The following is a 16328-nucleotide window of genomic DNA, read 5'->3' as shown; positions in this document are numbered from 1 at the left end:
TATAAAAGTAAATCATTTTCCTTAAAAAAAGAAAATAGTTTTCTTTTTTTTTTTATAAATTACAGATTCCATTCCTTCTTACTGTTTATGGGCCACCCTCCTTACGCAATCCGTGATGTGAACATTAATAAGTTCTGTAGAATCATCAGCGAGTTTGCCCTGGAATATCGCACTACACGGGAGCGGGCCTTACAGCAGAAACAGAAACGAGCAAACCACAGAGAGAGAAACAAGACCCGAGGGAAAATGATCACTGATGTAAGTGCCAAGAAATCTGCCTCCTGCCAAAGAGTTTGCTTTTGAGTAAAATAAATAAACACAGCTCTCTGAATGCCAAACACAGGAGCCTTGCTCTAACATTTGAATTTGAGAGCTTTACCTTAAACCAATATTTATAAAATACTTTGGGTAACTAAGCTCCCGCCAAAGTCCAAGACTGCAATCTCGTTCCCGTTACCATCTTTACTCCTCATGTGAAACTGCTCTCTATAGTGAATCATCTTAGGGCAAGGTTTTTTTGGTAGTTTAAGAATAATTCATTTAGAGGGCAGGTTCTTTTTAGCAGTTTAAGATTTATTCACTTAGACAGTATTGTGAGATGTAGAATCATAGAATCTTTGTCATCATGTTGAGCTATTCCATGATCTTTTCTATGTCAGTTTTTTTCCCATGTCAGTCTATTTGAATCAAATAAGAAAACAAATGTAAAGTTTGCAAAAATTAAAGTGTTATATAAATGAGTTTTTACTGTTATTATCATTATCATCATCATTATTAATAGGCCTGACCAGGATAAGCCATGAGGAATAAACTTAAAGGAAATGCCAGGTCATATAATAAATGAAGATAGCACTTGTGTCTATATACCATGACAGATTGCCTGGTGTTGGTTCCTATGACTTAAACTTCCAAACAGTAGAGTTCGGTGATCAAGCAAATGGAGAGCCTACTCCAGTCGTTTGAACAACAACAGAATTATGTATCTTATTTATTTTGGTTGTTCATAAAACAAGTTGAGTTTGCCTCTGCAGACCACACAATCAGAACCTAGAAAGTTGGAAGGTATCTTAGAAACCATCAAACTCCCAGCCAAAGTAGGAATCCCCTCCTACAACATCCCAGAGAGAGAATCATTCAGCCCCTGCTTAGATTCTTCAGTGACTTTGCCAAGTAGCCTATGGGCTGTGTAGTCATAGGCTAGCCATTTTTTTTTGCAATTGATTCAACTGTAAATGGGAATAATAGGTGGACTAGTTAGGTGATAAGAGCACTGTACTTGGAGTGTGGATAGACATGAGTTCAAATCTCACCGTAAGTACTTACTAAGCTGTGTGACCCTAGGCAAATGATTTAACCTCTGTCAGCCTCAATGTTCTCATCTATAAAACAAGGATAATAATAGCACCTACTTCAGGACCTTGTTGTGAGGATAAAATGAAATATTTGTAAATCATTTAGAATAGTACTTGGCTTTGCCAACCATAAGGAGTTATACAAATGTTATCTATTGTCATTAAGATTATTGAGAGGAAAATGCTATATCAACTTTAAAGTGCTATATAGTAAGTTATACAAATGTAGATTATTACAACATTCTTATCATCATTCAGTTTTTGACATCTGGTTGTCAGAAAGGTTTTTTATTTTGTTTTGTTAATTTTGAGCCAAAATCTGCCCAACCCACCTCCATAATTTTCATTAATTTTAGTTCTTTCCTATAGAATTATAGAGAATAAATCTGCTCTCTCTTCCAATCTTGTTAATTGGAAAGCAACTCATAAATGATTCATCTACATACTAGTTAGAGATACATGGACACACTATATAACTTAGCATTGAAATTTTTGCCCTGTCAAACCTCCTTCCCCCAACCCTCACAATATAGTAAATCACATGTTCATAGAATAATGTGCAAGACCTGGTTCCAGGCCCACTTGGCCAAACCTTGGAAACTGAGTTCATACTTCCAAGGATCTTCTTCATGAGACCCTCCACGAGATATTAACACATCGAGTTCAGAGGGGAAAATCCTCTGCCCTCTTCTTCATTTCAACCAGAATGGTAGGGGAGATTCCTGAGCAATTCCCCATTGAGTGGTCAGTGCTAATATTGGCAGGTCATGCATTTAAGCTACTGAAAAACTTAAAAAGCATATTTTTTATTGGTTGTACAAATAGGCAAAGACCAACTCCAACTGTGCCTGATTAGATAGGCACATGAACTCTTAGAGATATTTAAAGTGGTGCATCCACGGAGCCTAATTTTGAGGATTGTCAGCATCCCTGAAGAGCAAGGGTCTGACAGTCCCTCAACATAAATGCAGCTTTGGAAGGGGAGGAAGAGATGGTGTAGTTTTAGAAAAGCCAGGATACATTTAATCTATCATCCAGAATTCCCTAAGTACCTAATATGCCTCAAGAAAAATGTTAAAAAATGTTAGGTAATCTAGGGTATTCAGATCACATGTGATATGCCACTATGCCTCGTCCCAAAGCTTTGAGTCCAGTTATCAGGATAAGACACATGAAGAAAAAATAGAGGAAAACCTATAATTAAATGCTCAATTGTGTGATTGAGGCTATGATGACTGTAGCAGTTCTGAGGTGGGAGACGAGTATAGACCAGAGTGCTTAGGAAAGATTTTTCAGAGGTGGTGAGATTTGAGCTGAGCATTAAGGATAGTTAGGATATGCCAAGACAGAGGAGAACCCTCACTTCACTAGTGCTGCTTTATGAAGATTCGTGTCGCTTCTGCAATTTCCTAGCCATCTTATTCCTTAAAGAATTAAGACAACTCAAAATACTTTCAAAAATGATCCAGTTTCTCAATGGAAATACACATAGGAGACCTGGTCCCAGAGACACCATTAATTTGCCTCTTGGTTTTGAGCAGGCCACTTCCCCTCTTGTCCCTCAGCTTTCTCTCCTGTAAAATAAGGGAATTACACCACATGATTCCACTTGTCACTTCTAGCTCTTGAGGGGGCTACAATTTTTTACAAACCTCAATAGCCCCTGGGAACATATCTGTATTATTTAGCATAGTTGGAAAAGATGAACTCTAGGGTCCATGCAGGTAGTTAATAATAAACATTCTCTATTTAAGAGGTCAGGGAAGTGAATTATATATTTCAGAAAGATGTCCATCCAAAATGATTAACTAGATATAACTAGAAAATATGGTACATTTTCATTAAAAGTAGCATGCTATCATTGTCATCATCAATGAGTGTTGAGGTCTTTTAATTTTTTTCTTTATTTGAAGTTTAGATAGATCTACTTTGTGCAAATAGAGCTGGAGGGGGGGAGGGGGGAGAGAACAACACTTTCCCAGCACTGCAGCTCATCTCTCTTCTACCTCTGACACCAGGAGCTTATGGTTCAGCATTGTGGTGGCCACATTTTCCATCTCATAGGCCAACAGAGGACATCAACTATGGTGTATTGTAAAGAGCACTAGATTGGGAGTCAGAGGACCTGGATTCAAATCCTAGCTATCCTTCTGTCTGTATGATCCTGCACAAGTCACCTCATCTTTTGGAAATTGATAACTTTTAAGATTATTTCTGGTTCTAGACTCTATAATCCCATGATGTTATTTTTATAAAGCCTCATTAAAAGTAAACTTTGTTTGCTAGGAATCATGACTATTCCCCAAATTCAAAATGTAGAGTGTGCCTAGTGGGTAAGCAGGACATATCAGCAAAGCAATTAAATGATGAGTCATATCTAACATGGGGTAGGAGGCAGTATTTGAGTCAAACCCTATGCTCATTTTAGAGATAGCAAGGTATTGCAGTGGATAGAATGCTGGACCTGGTATCCAACTATCTCTGCATTCAAAACACTGATCTTGAGGGAATTTTGTGCACACATTTTTTTTTAACTTGGAGATCAATTATGTAAAAAGGAAGTAAAGGGTTTTTTCACAGTTTAAATTTTTTTCCTTGTATTTTTATAACTCTAGGCATAAACAAATGGTTACCTCTCTGAGGTGATTCTTTATAGGTACCACTAATAGACTGGTAAAATCGCAAACTGTTAGACCTGGAAGGGACTATATATAGAGAGCTCATCTGATCTGGGGCCTCAGACCACTTTAAGTTGGCTCAAAGTTTTTAGCATTCTATCTGTTTTCACTCTTAACTAAATCTTTTCTCCTCACAAAGACTTATCCAGTGAGATATTCCCCTAAACAGAAGCACAAGATGCTGCACAATATGCCTGAAAGAAGGGGAAGAGGAATATAAAGATTCTGATACATGACCACCCCTTCATTTTGTAAGAAAGGATACTGAGGCCTTGAGGAATGACTTGCCTAAGGACCTGTTGTGATTGATAAAGCTTAGGGGGGAGAAAAATGTTTCTTATATACTATGGCCAGACCCTCAGCCTATATCTGTATCTATTACCTCAGAACATCTCTCCTGGAGAAACCCCAGTTAACCTCATTCAAGGAACATGGCTGACCCTCAAGTACTGGAGAAATAAAATTGGCCTTTCTGTCTACCAAAGCCATCTTTATTAAATCTCCAAGTCTCTAAGAAGAGCACACCTTTCTCACCATGATGGTCAGGTGGGCAGACCCAACTTAAAAGATGTCAAAGGCAGGCAGCTAGGTGGCGCAGTGAGTAAAGCGCTGGCCCGGGAGTCAGGAGGACTGGAGTTCAGTTCTGGCCTCAGACACTTAACACCCACACAAAAAACTAGCCGTGTAACCTTGGGCAAGTTACTTAACCCCAATGGCCCTCCAAAAGGCAAAAAAAAAAAAAAAGATGTCAAAGGTTACTTCTGTCTATTGAAAGGACATATAATCCTGAATAATCCTAAAAATCTAATGTTCCTAGGCACAGAGCCACTAAAAACTTAAGTGACAGTGACTTAGTCACTTAATCTTCCTCACCCTTTCTTTCATCACCTGTAAAACAACAGAACTGTACTAGCTTAAATCTGTTGTCCTTTCCAGTTCTAACATTCTGTGATCTAAGATCTGTATCAACCATAAAGCCCAGCATTGTCCCAATGCCTAGGGAAAATTGCTAACTGGACATTAGTGAATGATTCCCATCAGGACTCTATTCCCCAGGCAGGAGAGAGAAAGTCTGTTTAAGAGGACAGCCATTATTGGAGACAATGACATTCATTGCTCAGAATTTCATTTCTAGACCAACAGACTCATGTCTTCATCTCTAGCTCTGTGGAACTTTAGGACTTCCCTTGGGAGTCAAGATTAAACTTGCTTCTCAAGAATCCTTGGAATACTCCAAGAGAACTCGGGCTTCCAAGCATCAGTCAGGCCAAAGAACTATACTACAGATACTTGGACACCTTCCTTAATGGTGGTGACAACTGGATTTTCTATTTAGTATTCACATCTCTTGGCTTCTATATCCAGAGGATGATAAGCATCCTTTTACCTGAGGAAAAAAAAAAAGGACGAAAACAAACTGAGATCAGGTGGAAAACTCCTTGTCCAACCTTCATCTCAAGGGGAACTGAAAAAAATAGAAGGCCTCCTTCAATTTAGTCAAATAAATATTCACTGAGCCAAAGTGAGCCACAGGAAATTTGAATGGGGAGAAATTACTGCTCAGATAAAGCTCCTTAGAAAGGGTAAATGGAAGAAGTAGTTCCAGAACCGAGCCTTGAAAGGAGAATTTTAACAAGATAATAATATAATTATAACAATAATATTTCTATGGTATTTGCTACATGCCAGGCAGTGTGCTAAGTGCCTTATAATTATACTCTCATGTGATCCTCACAACCCTGGTAGGTTGGTGCTATTGTTATGTGACTTGCCCAGGGTCACATAGCTAGTAAGTGTATAAAGCTGGATTTGAACTTAGGTTTTCCTGTTTCCAGGCCACATAATCGACACACTATGCCACTTAGCTGTCAGTGAAATAAAATGACTGGCACGGGTTCCATTGTGAGCACAGTGACCTACTTTGTGCCTGTCTTCTGAGGTTTGGCCTAGTTATATTCAGGGAGAGATTAGAAGAAATAGAACCTGGGTCTTCCTGACTCCAGGCCCAGAACTCTGTTCACTATACCACAACAAATCAATGTGGAAAACCTTTTTTAAAAGCATCTGCTTTGGGGCGGCCAGGTAGCACAGCGAGTAAGAGCACTGGCTCCAGTGTTGGGATGACCTGGGGATCGAATCCAGGCTCAGACACTTAGCACCCACCCAGAAACACCTGGCCGTGTAACCTTGAGAAAGTTACTTAACCCCAATTGCTTAGGGGCAGCCAGGTGGCTCAGCGAGTAAGAACACTAGCTCCAGTGTCAGAATGACCTGGGGATCAAATCTGGGCTCAGATACTTAGCACCACACCCAGAAATAACTGGCTGTGTAACCTGGAGCAAGTTACTTAACCCCGATTGCTTTTTAAAAAAAAAAGCATCTGCTTTATTTTTGCAAATTATGTTAAAGCACTATTCTTTGCCATATACCTAAGAATAAAAATTAGTTAATTTACTAAATCTTCATTTTTCAGATTAGAAACAAAAGAGGATATTTCTAAAAAATTTGTATTGGATTAAATACATTTTCTATTAAATTATATTTTGTAATTTCATATTAAATTATATTTTATATTCTGTATACTTAAAGTATTACAAGTATGGATGTTGCTGGGGAGGTCAGAGCAGGAGATGACCAGATTCTAATCCATCCCTCAGTTTTTTAAAGCAGAAAGGTACCCAGCCTTCCTGCTGTTGGAAGGAGGTAGCATCCCTCATTCCCCCCCCCCCCCCCCAATTCTATCCAGTCTTCATTCACGTAGCCACATCCCCATCTACTGGAACTTCAGGATATTGCTTTTAAAGGTTTTTCAAGGGAAATGGTGCCACCTTATGCTTGTGTCTATTTAGCTGTGTGATTCACAGAATCTCAGACTGGTCAGCTGGAACCTAAATGAAAGGGAATCCCCTGCTTCCTGAGGCAGTCCATTCCACTTTTGAATAGCTCTATCAATTTTAAAAGATTTTTTTTTTGCTAAATATCGAATGTAAATTTGCCTTTTGGCAGCTTTTAAAAAATAATATTTTATTTGTTCCCCAATTACATGTTAAAACAATTCTTAAGATTTTTTTTAAAGTTTTGAGAACCAAATTCTATCTCTCCTTCCCACCTACCCCACTGATGTGGCAAGAATCTAAGGCCAAGCAGAACAAATGCCCTCTATATGATACCCTTTACACACTGTCATGACTCCGTTAAGTCTAATCAGCCCTAGTTCCTTCAAACTTGTCTTCAAATAACATCTTCTCAAGACCCTTTACTATGTTGAATACCCTCTTCTGGACAACCATCAGCATATTGATGTCCGAAATTATAGCACTCAGGGTGGAATGCAATATACCAATTGTGGTGTGCCAGGGAAGGGGGCAGCAGGACTCTCACCTGTATTCCCCATGCCTCTCTAAATGCTGCCCAAGATGGTGCTAGTTTTGTTGACTGCCATATCATACTATTAATTTATATTGAGTTTGCAGTCCATAAAACCTGGATATTTTCCAGATGACCTGCTATCTAATCATACCTCCCCTGTCTTCTGTTTTAATGCTGACTTTTTTAATCCAAGTGTAAATTTTTATATTTACCTCATTGAATTTCATTCAACTAAATTTGACCCAATAATCTAGATTATCTCAAGATATTTTTGGATGCTCACTCTCATAGCATGTTAACTATCCTTCCCATGTTTGGAACATCTGCAAATTTGATGCACATACCATCTATGCCTTCATTCAATTCTATGATAAAAATATTAAACAGGGTCAATCACAGATTCCTGAAGCATTCCAATGGAAACTTCCTTACAAATCGATTTCTTTAGATTGAGTCATTTAACCAGTTCCAGATTCACCTCATTGTACTAAGGTAAACTCCTTCAAGGGATCCATCCCTATCCTGTGCAAAGTATTGAAGAGGGAGAAACTTACCCTATCCTCAAAGAGCTTACAGCCTATTTGAGGAGATAAGATGTATTTCTGTGAAACAACCAAAGAATAACAAAGCTTTTACTGGCTCATGTGAATCTGCAATACTTTACAAGTATTTAGAAGTACTTCACAGGGTTGGAAAGGATCTCCAGGGTTCTCTAGTATGAGCCATATCTAAACGGGAGTCCTAGCTGCAACATTCAAGTGGTCATTCAGACTGCTCATGAGGACCACTACTGGCTGGGAACTCACAATGGAAATGGAGAAGTGACTTGTCCAAGGTCATACCACTAGCTAATTCTGACTCTGCCAGAACTTGTACCCAGCTAGTCCTAGTCTTTTGACTTTAGTTCCAAGACTCTTTCCATTACATCATGCTTCGGAATCTACCAGAAATAAATTTTGTAATATTAGTAAACCCAAACTCATTAAATCACCAGCACAACTAAATTCTAAATAAAACTTTAAAAAAAAACTTCCAAAATGGGTAGATTTTAATAGTTTGCATTACTCTCCTCTAACATTTTGATGTCCTTTTGAAGTAAGATCCAACATAGGGCCAGACCAAGTAGAATTGAATAAACTTCATGTGGCACATGCTGCTATTTTCAACTATGTTACAGTTTATGCTTCCAAAAGAAGTTTATTTCTCAATGAAATTAGACCACACAATCAGAAGTCTAAGCAGTAAAATATGTCATAGGCTTATTTTAGATTAGAAAACAGTTAACATTCTTTATTAAGGTGAGAAGAAAAGCTAATGCATGGGTAACTATTAAAATGAAAATTTACATTATTCAATAGTTAATAACTTTATTAAGTACTACTATATGCAAAGGACTGTGCTATTCCATAAACTAGAATATAGGGCCAAAACCAAGATAAAGCTTAAAAGGTGGATATGTAAAGTTCTGCATGTGTACTAAAAAAAAATCAGATTATACAACTGTGAGATTACACAATTCCACAATATGTGAGATCTTGCCAGTTTTTATGAATAATACCTAGGGGTTTTAATTGGCCATAAAGTCAGTATGAGCTAGCAATTCACAGCAGAAGTTATGAAAAGGTAAAGGTAATTTAGATGGCATGAATAAAAGTTTAGTGCCCAGATTTTAGGAGATGATCCATCTCACTGTACCCTGTGCTGGTCAGACCCATCTGGAGGGACAATGTTGAGGGCACCTACAAGGGGACATTGACAACTTGGAGTACTCCAGATGAGGGCAACCAGGATAGGGAAGAGTCTGGAAACCATATCATTCAAGGAAAGAAGACTTTTTATAAGGCAAATGATAGTTGTCTTCAAGTACTTGAAGGATTTACATGTGGAAAAGGAAATTACATTTATCCCATGTGGCTCCAGGAAGCAAAACTAAAACGATTGGTTTTGGAGGCAGATTTTGAAGCCCTTTCCTCATAACAACTCCTTGATTTAGATAGTACAATTATAATTATCCCTATTTTACAGAAAATTGAGAATTTTGAGAAGAGAAATTGAGAAAAAAAAACTTCAAGAAAATTGAGGTTAAGAGAAGTTACTATAAGTAACTTGTACAAGGTCACAGAGCTAATAAATGACATAGTAGGGGCTTGAACCCAAGTCTGTGTTTCTTTTGAGGGGGAGGGCAATTGGGGTTAAGTGACTTGTCCAAGGTCACACAGCTAGTTTTTGTGTTAAGTGTCTGAGGCCAGATTTGAACTCAGGTCCTCCTGACTCCAGGGCTGATGCCTCATTGCACCACCTAGCCACCCCTAGGTCTGTGTTTCTTTAGTCCTAGTTCAGTAATTGTAGGATTTGACAATTAAGTGGTTCAGTGGGGTTGGAATAGAAGAGCACTGGGCTTGGATTCAGGAAGACATGTATGACCCTGGGCAAGTCACTTAACCCTGTTTGCCTCCATTTCCTTATCTATGAAATGAACTGGAGAAGGAAATGGCAAACCACTCCAGTATCATTCAAAAACAACAACAACAAAAAATAGGGTCATGAACAGTAGGACACAACTGAAAAACAATTAAACAACATCACTAGAATTATTCAATGAGCAGTGAAATGACCATGTATTATGGATTTGATAGAGTGCGAGATTAAGATCCGATGCCTTCCTTCCAAGTTCTTTCAGATTCTAAGATAGGATGATTCTTTTTATTGAGTACTGTTCCTGTCAAGCAATGTATATAACACCTCCCACCTCCTGTGGGGGATACTGAAGAGGCATAAAATTCAGTCCTTGCCCTCAAGTAGTTTATAATCTTCTTGGGGAAACAAAATAAACACTCAAGAAAAAAGCTATACAAGGCAGTATGTTACTGAGTGCTGGATTGCACAGCACTGACCTGACATGCTGTAAGAGGTCTCTGGATGGGGGAGAGATCCAGCCCTTAGGCTGGAGTCCCTGAAGCAGGCTTCTTGGGTCAGAGTTGAATCAGAGGACGGTTACAGTTCTAAAAAGTAGAGCTTGAGGAGGATATTACAAGCACCAGGAGCAATCCAAGAAAAGGCACAAGATAAGGACGAAAGGTGAGCATGGCATGTCCATAGGACAGGATGGAGATTAACCAGATTGTTGAGAAATAGTGGGAAATAAAATAAAACCTTCTATGAGACTCTAATTTCCTGAGAACAAGGCCCATGTCTATTTCATCTTAGCAGTCAGTACCTGGAGTTTTAGTAGAGCGTCAGCTACATATTGGGTGTCCAGTAAATGTTTGTTGGATTGAATCAATGAATGAAAGATGAATCGTAAGGGTAGGGTCTCAGCATGGAGAATCTCCAAAGATGGGAAAAGGAGAATCATAATATTTGAGAATGAAAATATAGCTTAAAGGGGCAGCTGGGTGGTGCAGTAAGTAGAGCACTGGCCCTGGAGTCAGGAGGACCTGAGTTTAAATCCGCCCTCAGACACTTCACTCACACACACTCACACACACACACACACACACACACACACATACACACACACACACTCTAGCCGTGTAACCTTGGGCAAGTCACTTAACCCCAACTACCCTACCTTCCCCCTCCAAAAAGCATAAAAGAAAAGAAAATATAGCTTAAAAATCACTTCATCCAGTCCTCTCAATTCACAGAGGAAGAGCCTGAGAGAGAGAGAGCCCTCACTGGGGACCAGAAAGATTGCCCAAGGAGACACAGGCAGCTGATATCAGATCTGGGACTAAAATCAAGGTCTCCCAAATCCCAGTTCATCGTCACACTTTCTGCCACATTATATTTAGCTTACGCTTGATGAAATAGGCAGTGGGAATCCACTTGGAAAATTGCAGTTGTGTTTATGTTTACTGAGTTTATTTGGGAAATGAGGGTGATGTCAAGAACACTAAGACCACGCTTTGCTTTTGTACCTGCTAAGAATCCTTTTCTATCTTCTGTGTATTATTTGTCCACTTCTGATAGACTGATGAAGAGGATGAAGTTGAGGTATGTTTACTTTAAAAGCTTAAAATGATCCTTTTGACCCCTTTGGTGTGTTCTGTGATGTCTGTTCCTAACACTAGCAGTGTGAAGTGCTCACATTTGAAATTTAGGGATTTGGAACCACAGGCTTGGGATTTTCTGTTTGGTCAACAGTTTTACCATTAACAGCTTCTTGGGGGGCAGGGAAGGGGTTTTGTTCCCTCCCATTCAGCCACGAGGCAGGATTTTCAGGAATCTCAAGTAGAATCCAATTGTGTCTTCCTTGCCACTGGAAGTGAACAGAAACCAGGAAGACTGCCCATGTGACCCTCAGGGATAGCCCTGCTCTTTTTGGTGAAATAAGAGGCCCAGAATTTAGATTTTGACTCAAACATCCTTGAACATGAAATATTACCAGGAATGTGGAAAAGAAATCTATTCTTGCTCTTTCTGATTCTCCTATTTTGTTTCTTGAAATCTAAATTGACTGATATTTGCCTTAATTGAAGGCAATAGAATGAGGTGAAGATAACAAGAGAGGGGGATTATCATTGAAAAACGTAAGTTATAGCCATCTAGCTTTCAGGCCATTGATAGGGACCTAAAATTTTGTAGAATGATTTATAAAGCTGCCTTAATGCCATGGCCAGGGCTAGATCTGTAGAATGCCAAACTACTTGGTAAAAAGGAAAGAAAGTTGTTTCTTCTCCCCCAAAAAGTGCAATGTACCCCTCCCCCCCCCGGCAAAAAAAATCTAGATAATGTAATTTTTCAGGATTCATTTAGATATTTGGCATCATGGAGCCACTAAATGAAGTACTAACTTGCCTCCTTTAAAATGCTACTATGAATTGGTGTAGAATTTGTGGTTCATAGAACAAGTTTGCATGTCTTTTTACATATGATTATTAAAACTACTAAATGTCACTACCAGAAATAGTGGATGTTCTCACTGTTTCAGCACGGGTTTATATGTAATATAATATGTATATATCTTTCCACAGATTCTTTGCCCATCACTGCCTTCAGGTTAAACTCCTTTTTCCAAATTATGAGCTGGTACATACAACCCAGAATTACACTGTGTTGGGTGGGAAGAACACTACACCTCACCACAGATATTTGGAAACTCATAGATGCTTTCACTTTTTCCATATTCACTGAATATTTGGTGTAAGTCATAATCTCAGATGTAGCTACTACTTACGTCCCTACAGTGGGGAAGTAGTTTAGCACCGCATCCTAATGTCTTACTTAGACTCCCAAATTTGAGTCAATATTAATGATGCTTCTTTACTATGAAAGGATGAAAGTTAAATCAATTTGTGAAAACAGAATCCCTGAATGAACTTACTCCTTTTATTCATTTATCCATAGATATGTAAATATATATATATATATATATATGTTCTTTTTTTCCTCTGAGCCTCCCTGTCTCTCCCAGGCTGGAAGTACAGTGCACACAGTTCTCACATGAGAACTTTGACCTGCTCTATTTCTATCATGGGCCAATTTCCCTCCTTAGGAAGCTTAATGTCTCCCTCCACCACTCAGAGATTCATATTATTGGGTTAATTCAGATACCAGATTGGTTTAGCATACAGCCTTCACCTACACAGTAGCAAGGATTTACACACTATACATTGACCCCTAACTCAAATTAAAACCAGCTCTATAGAAATAAACAGTTGCACTGAGTGAAATGTGCTTGGTCAGATAAAACAATAGCTGACTCTTTTGTGCAAGTATGAAAGAGGACTGATAAAACAGAGAATTATCTTAGAGCAAGGCATACCACAGGCATATGAGAACTAGATCATGGATGACACTCATCTTTGCCACCACACGCAGAAATCTATGTACATCCTAACTACGAGTAAGTAAAGTGATTGGATGGAATAGAAACCCAGTGAATAAGAAAATCAGCTCTTCCCCAGACAGTTCATTTTTTTCCATTATATCAATCAATAACTTAAGTCAATAGGTTTTCCATCCATCCATTCATTTATTCAATAAACATTTATTAAGTACCTATTAAACTCCACTAAAGGTGTCTATCAGTATGCTAAGCACAGGGGAGATAGAAAGTCTATGAGACATAACGCCTGTCCCCAGAGGAGATAAGACACAAAAACAAATAATCATAATATACATACTTATGTATCTGTGGTCAGTCTTTGTGCTCATTTCAAATGGTGACCAATCAGATCAACTATATGCTATCCTGTTGATTGCATAAATACTTAGATGTTATTGAAGGGTTTTTTAAGGCCTTCTTGGTAAGAAAATGGACCCCCTTTACAGGAATGCTGCCAAACTTACCCATCACTAACTTGAGTTCAAACCCTGCTTCTATCATACATTGTCTGTGTAACCCCATGCAGTTCTCTAAAACTACAAAGTTGCCTACAAGGTTTTGAACTGCCCTAATAAGAAAGAGTTTCTTTATCCTAGAACTCCCTATTCCATTGAAATTAGAGGTCTAAGCCTTGTCCCCACCCCTCATTGCAATGTAACTATTTTTTCTTAACAGGTAGCTTGACATCCTCAAGCTATGTCACACATAAGATAGTTTCTGTAAAATTAACATTCCTTTTTTTTCCCCTGTGGTAGTAAGTTGGAGTCAGTTGATATTCGCCATGCCATACAGAGAGACAGAGAGAAGAGAGAGAGAAAAAAGAAAGAAAGAGAGAAAGGAAGGAAGACTAGAGTTGATGGTTTTGTTGGTCTTGTCAACAACTCTTTAAGACTATAAGTTAGAGAGTGTCAAGCTACAATGGGGGATGGAGTTTATTCTCCAAAAGTTTCCATACTAGTGAAACCACAGGTCTAGTCCCTGCCCTGTCCTGCAATGAGGTCCTTCTTGCGACTCTCACAACAGAACTTGTTGTCGCACAGATATTTTCACAAAATGAGATGTTTGTAGAGTACTTTGCAAACATAAAAAGCACTATGTAAACACTATTATTATTATTATTTATTATCTACAACAGATGACAGCCCCTGTAAACTGCAGTAACAGTTGAATCTGCAGAGGCAACAGTCAGAATACCCTGACAGTATTCAGTTTGCTTTTTTTTTTTTAAACAGAATTCAGCTGCGGATTTCTTTTTCCCTCTTGAACAGAATTCAGCTGTTCCAGAAAGATGACATTTATCATGACTCTGATTGCCTTTTTGCAGACCGGAAAATTCTCGAGCAGTTCCACTCCCTCCCAGAGCCAACCACAGGGGCTGGACTATGCGGAAGATGCAGCTGAACATGAGAACATGAAGGCTGTGCTGAAAACCTCCTCCATTGGTGAAGAGGGCACCTCAGTGCTGGGTGTGAGGACACGAAGCCGAGTCAGCAGAGGTAACTGGCCACTTCCTTCCTTATGGCACTCTCTTCCTTATATGGGCTAAAATGGAGTTTGTTCTCAGGTCATAGACCTAGGCTAGGGTTCCTAACCTGGGGTCTATAAACTTGCTTTAACAGTACTTCAGTATAATTGGTTTCCTACGTAATCTGGTGTATTTGATTTTATGCACTCAAGCATTACTTTGACAAGTGGCCCCTTGGCTTCATCCAGGCTGCCAGAGGGGTCTGTGACTCTGAAAAGGTTAAAGGCCCCCATCAGAGGAAGGAACTTCAAAGGCCATTTAAATTTAATCTCATTTTAAAGATGAGGAAACTGAGACTCAGAGAGATTATAAATGACTTGTTCATGGTCAAGCTATAAAGCAGAAAGTTCTACACTGAGGTAGGTGTTATTATGGTCAACTGACAATGGAAACATCTTTCTGGAGAGATGAAGATGCACTTGTAACATTACCATTATATGCCATGAAATAAACGCTCATCAGAACAAAGCAACCTCCATCTTGTGGCTTTGGATTTTGTATCTGTTTTCCTGCTCCCCCAGGGCATACCACCTCCTCCCAGTGCCAGCCTCCTTCCTGTCCATCGGTGAATGGCAAAGTGAATTGGGGGATGGAGTTTCCTCACCAGGGAGCTGGTGTTCTAGTGAACGCCCTCTCTTTAAAGGCCCAGCTTGACCTTTCCATACTAGCCCAGGCTACAATGATCTTTCCCTCCTCTGAACTTCTAACACTGATAATGATTGCTGACATTTTTGAAACTCTTTAAGGTTTACATGCATTATCTCATTTGAACCTCATACTAGCCTTCTGTTACCAAGTTATTATTAGGTCCATTTTACAGATGAGGAGATTGGGGCTCAGAAAGGTTATGTGACTTGACCTTGTCCGATAGCTAGTGAGTTTCAGAGGTGGGATATGAATAATCCAGATCTTACTGACTCCCAAGTCCAGCAGTCTGCTCACTATTGCATGTTACCTCTCACTGTCTGTCCTACTTGTCTGACCCTTTGGGTGTGCCATTTTGTAACATCCCTCTTGTATTGTTACTTAACTCTTTACATGTGCGTATCTTATTTTCACATAAACTTTAAATATGGAGTGGGAGAAGGGAGGCAAACAGGTGATTTCACAAAACTACCCAACCCTAAGTGAGTTGGAAGGCCATAATACCGAGGCCTTCCTGGCCGTGACAAAGGAAATAGCTTTGGGCTGTCTGGATCAGAGGAAGATTATGCTAATTAACAGCCAGCATCCAAGCTTTAAACCACCAATGCTGACCCTTCAAAACAGGCCTCTAGGCAAACCATACACTTTGTTCCTCAAGATTTGCTGGTAGAATTCATACAGCCCTAGATCCAAATGGATTAAATAAGGGAAATGACAATGTGGAGAGAGCTTCCCTTGATGGGTTCCCAGCAGCCTAGCCCTTGACTGCCTGAGGAATGGGGATAATTATCTTGTAATGTCTTTGTACATAAAATTTATTTTCTTGTGTAATTGGAAGAGGGAAGAAATGTAACAGTGGCACACTTTCAAAAGGCCTGGTCAGGGAACAAAGCCAATGAAAAACCGTGAAAGGGCCTTCCCACAGTATT

General features: G+C 39.2%; 1 protein-coding gene across 7 annotated transcripts in view; it reads left to right on the top strand.

Moving 5' to 3' along the window:
• The window catches only part of FHOD3 (formin homology 2 domain containing 3), a 749832-nt gene that overhangs the window by 711106 nt on the left and 22398 nt on the right, over nt 1–16328 (top strand). For 4 of the 7 annotated variants that reach the window (XM_069075779.1, XM_069075747.1, XM_069075738.1 and 1 more), the window contains 3 exons: nt 66–258; nt 11372–11395; nt 14554–14725. In XM_069075779.1, coding sequence (XP_068931880.1) covers nt 66–258; nt 11372–11395; nt 14554–14725 — 389 coding nt within the window. The remainder of the gene's footprint in view (nt 1–65; nt 259–11371; nt 11396–14553; nt 14726–16328) is intronic. The other 3 variants (XM_069075767.1, XM_069075758.1, XM_069075729.1) reach the window with 1 other exon arrangement.

This window comes from Petaurus breviceps, unplaced genomic scaffold (assembly GCF_028583685.1).
Source record: "Petaurus breviceps papuanus isolate PSGF00001 unplaced genomic scaffold, PetGlider_PUasm1.0 151, whole genome shotgun sequence".
Taxonomy (NCBI): Eukaryota; Metazoa; Chordata; class Mammalia; order Diprotodontia; family Petauridae; genus Petaurus; species Petaurus breviceps.
Note: the sequence above shows the minus strand (reverse complement) of the source record. Positions and strands in the feature narration are given on the sequence as shown.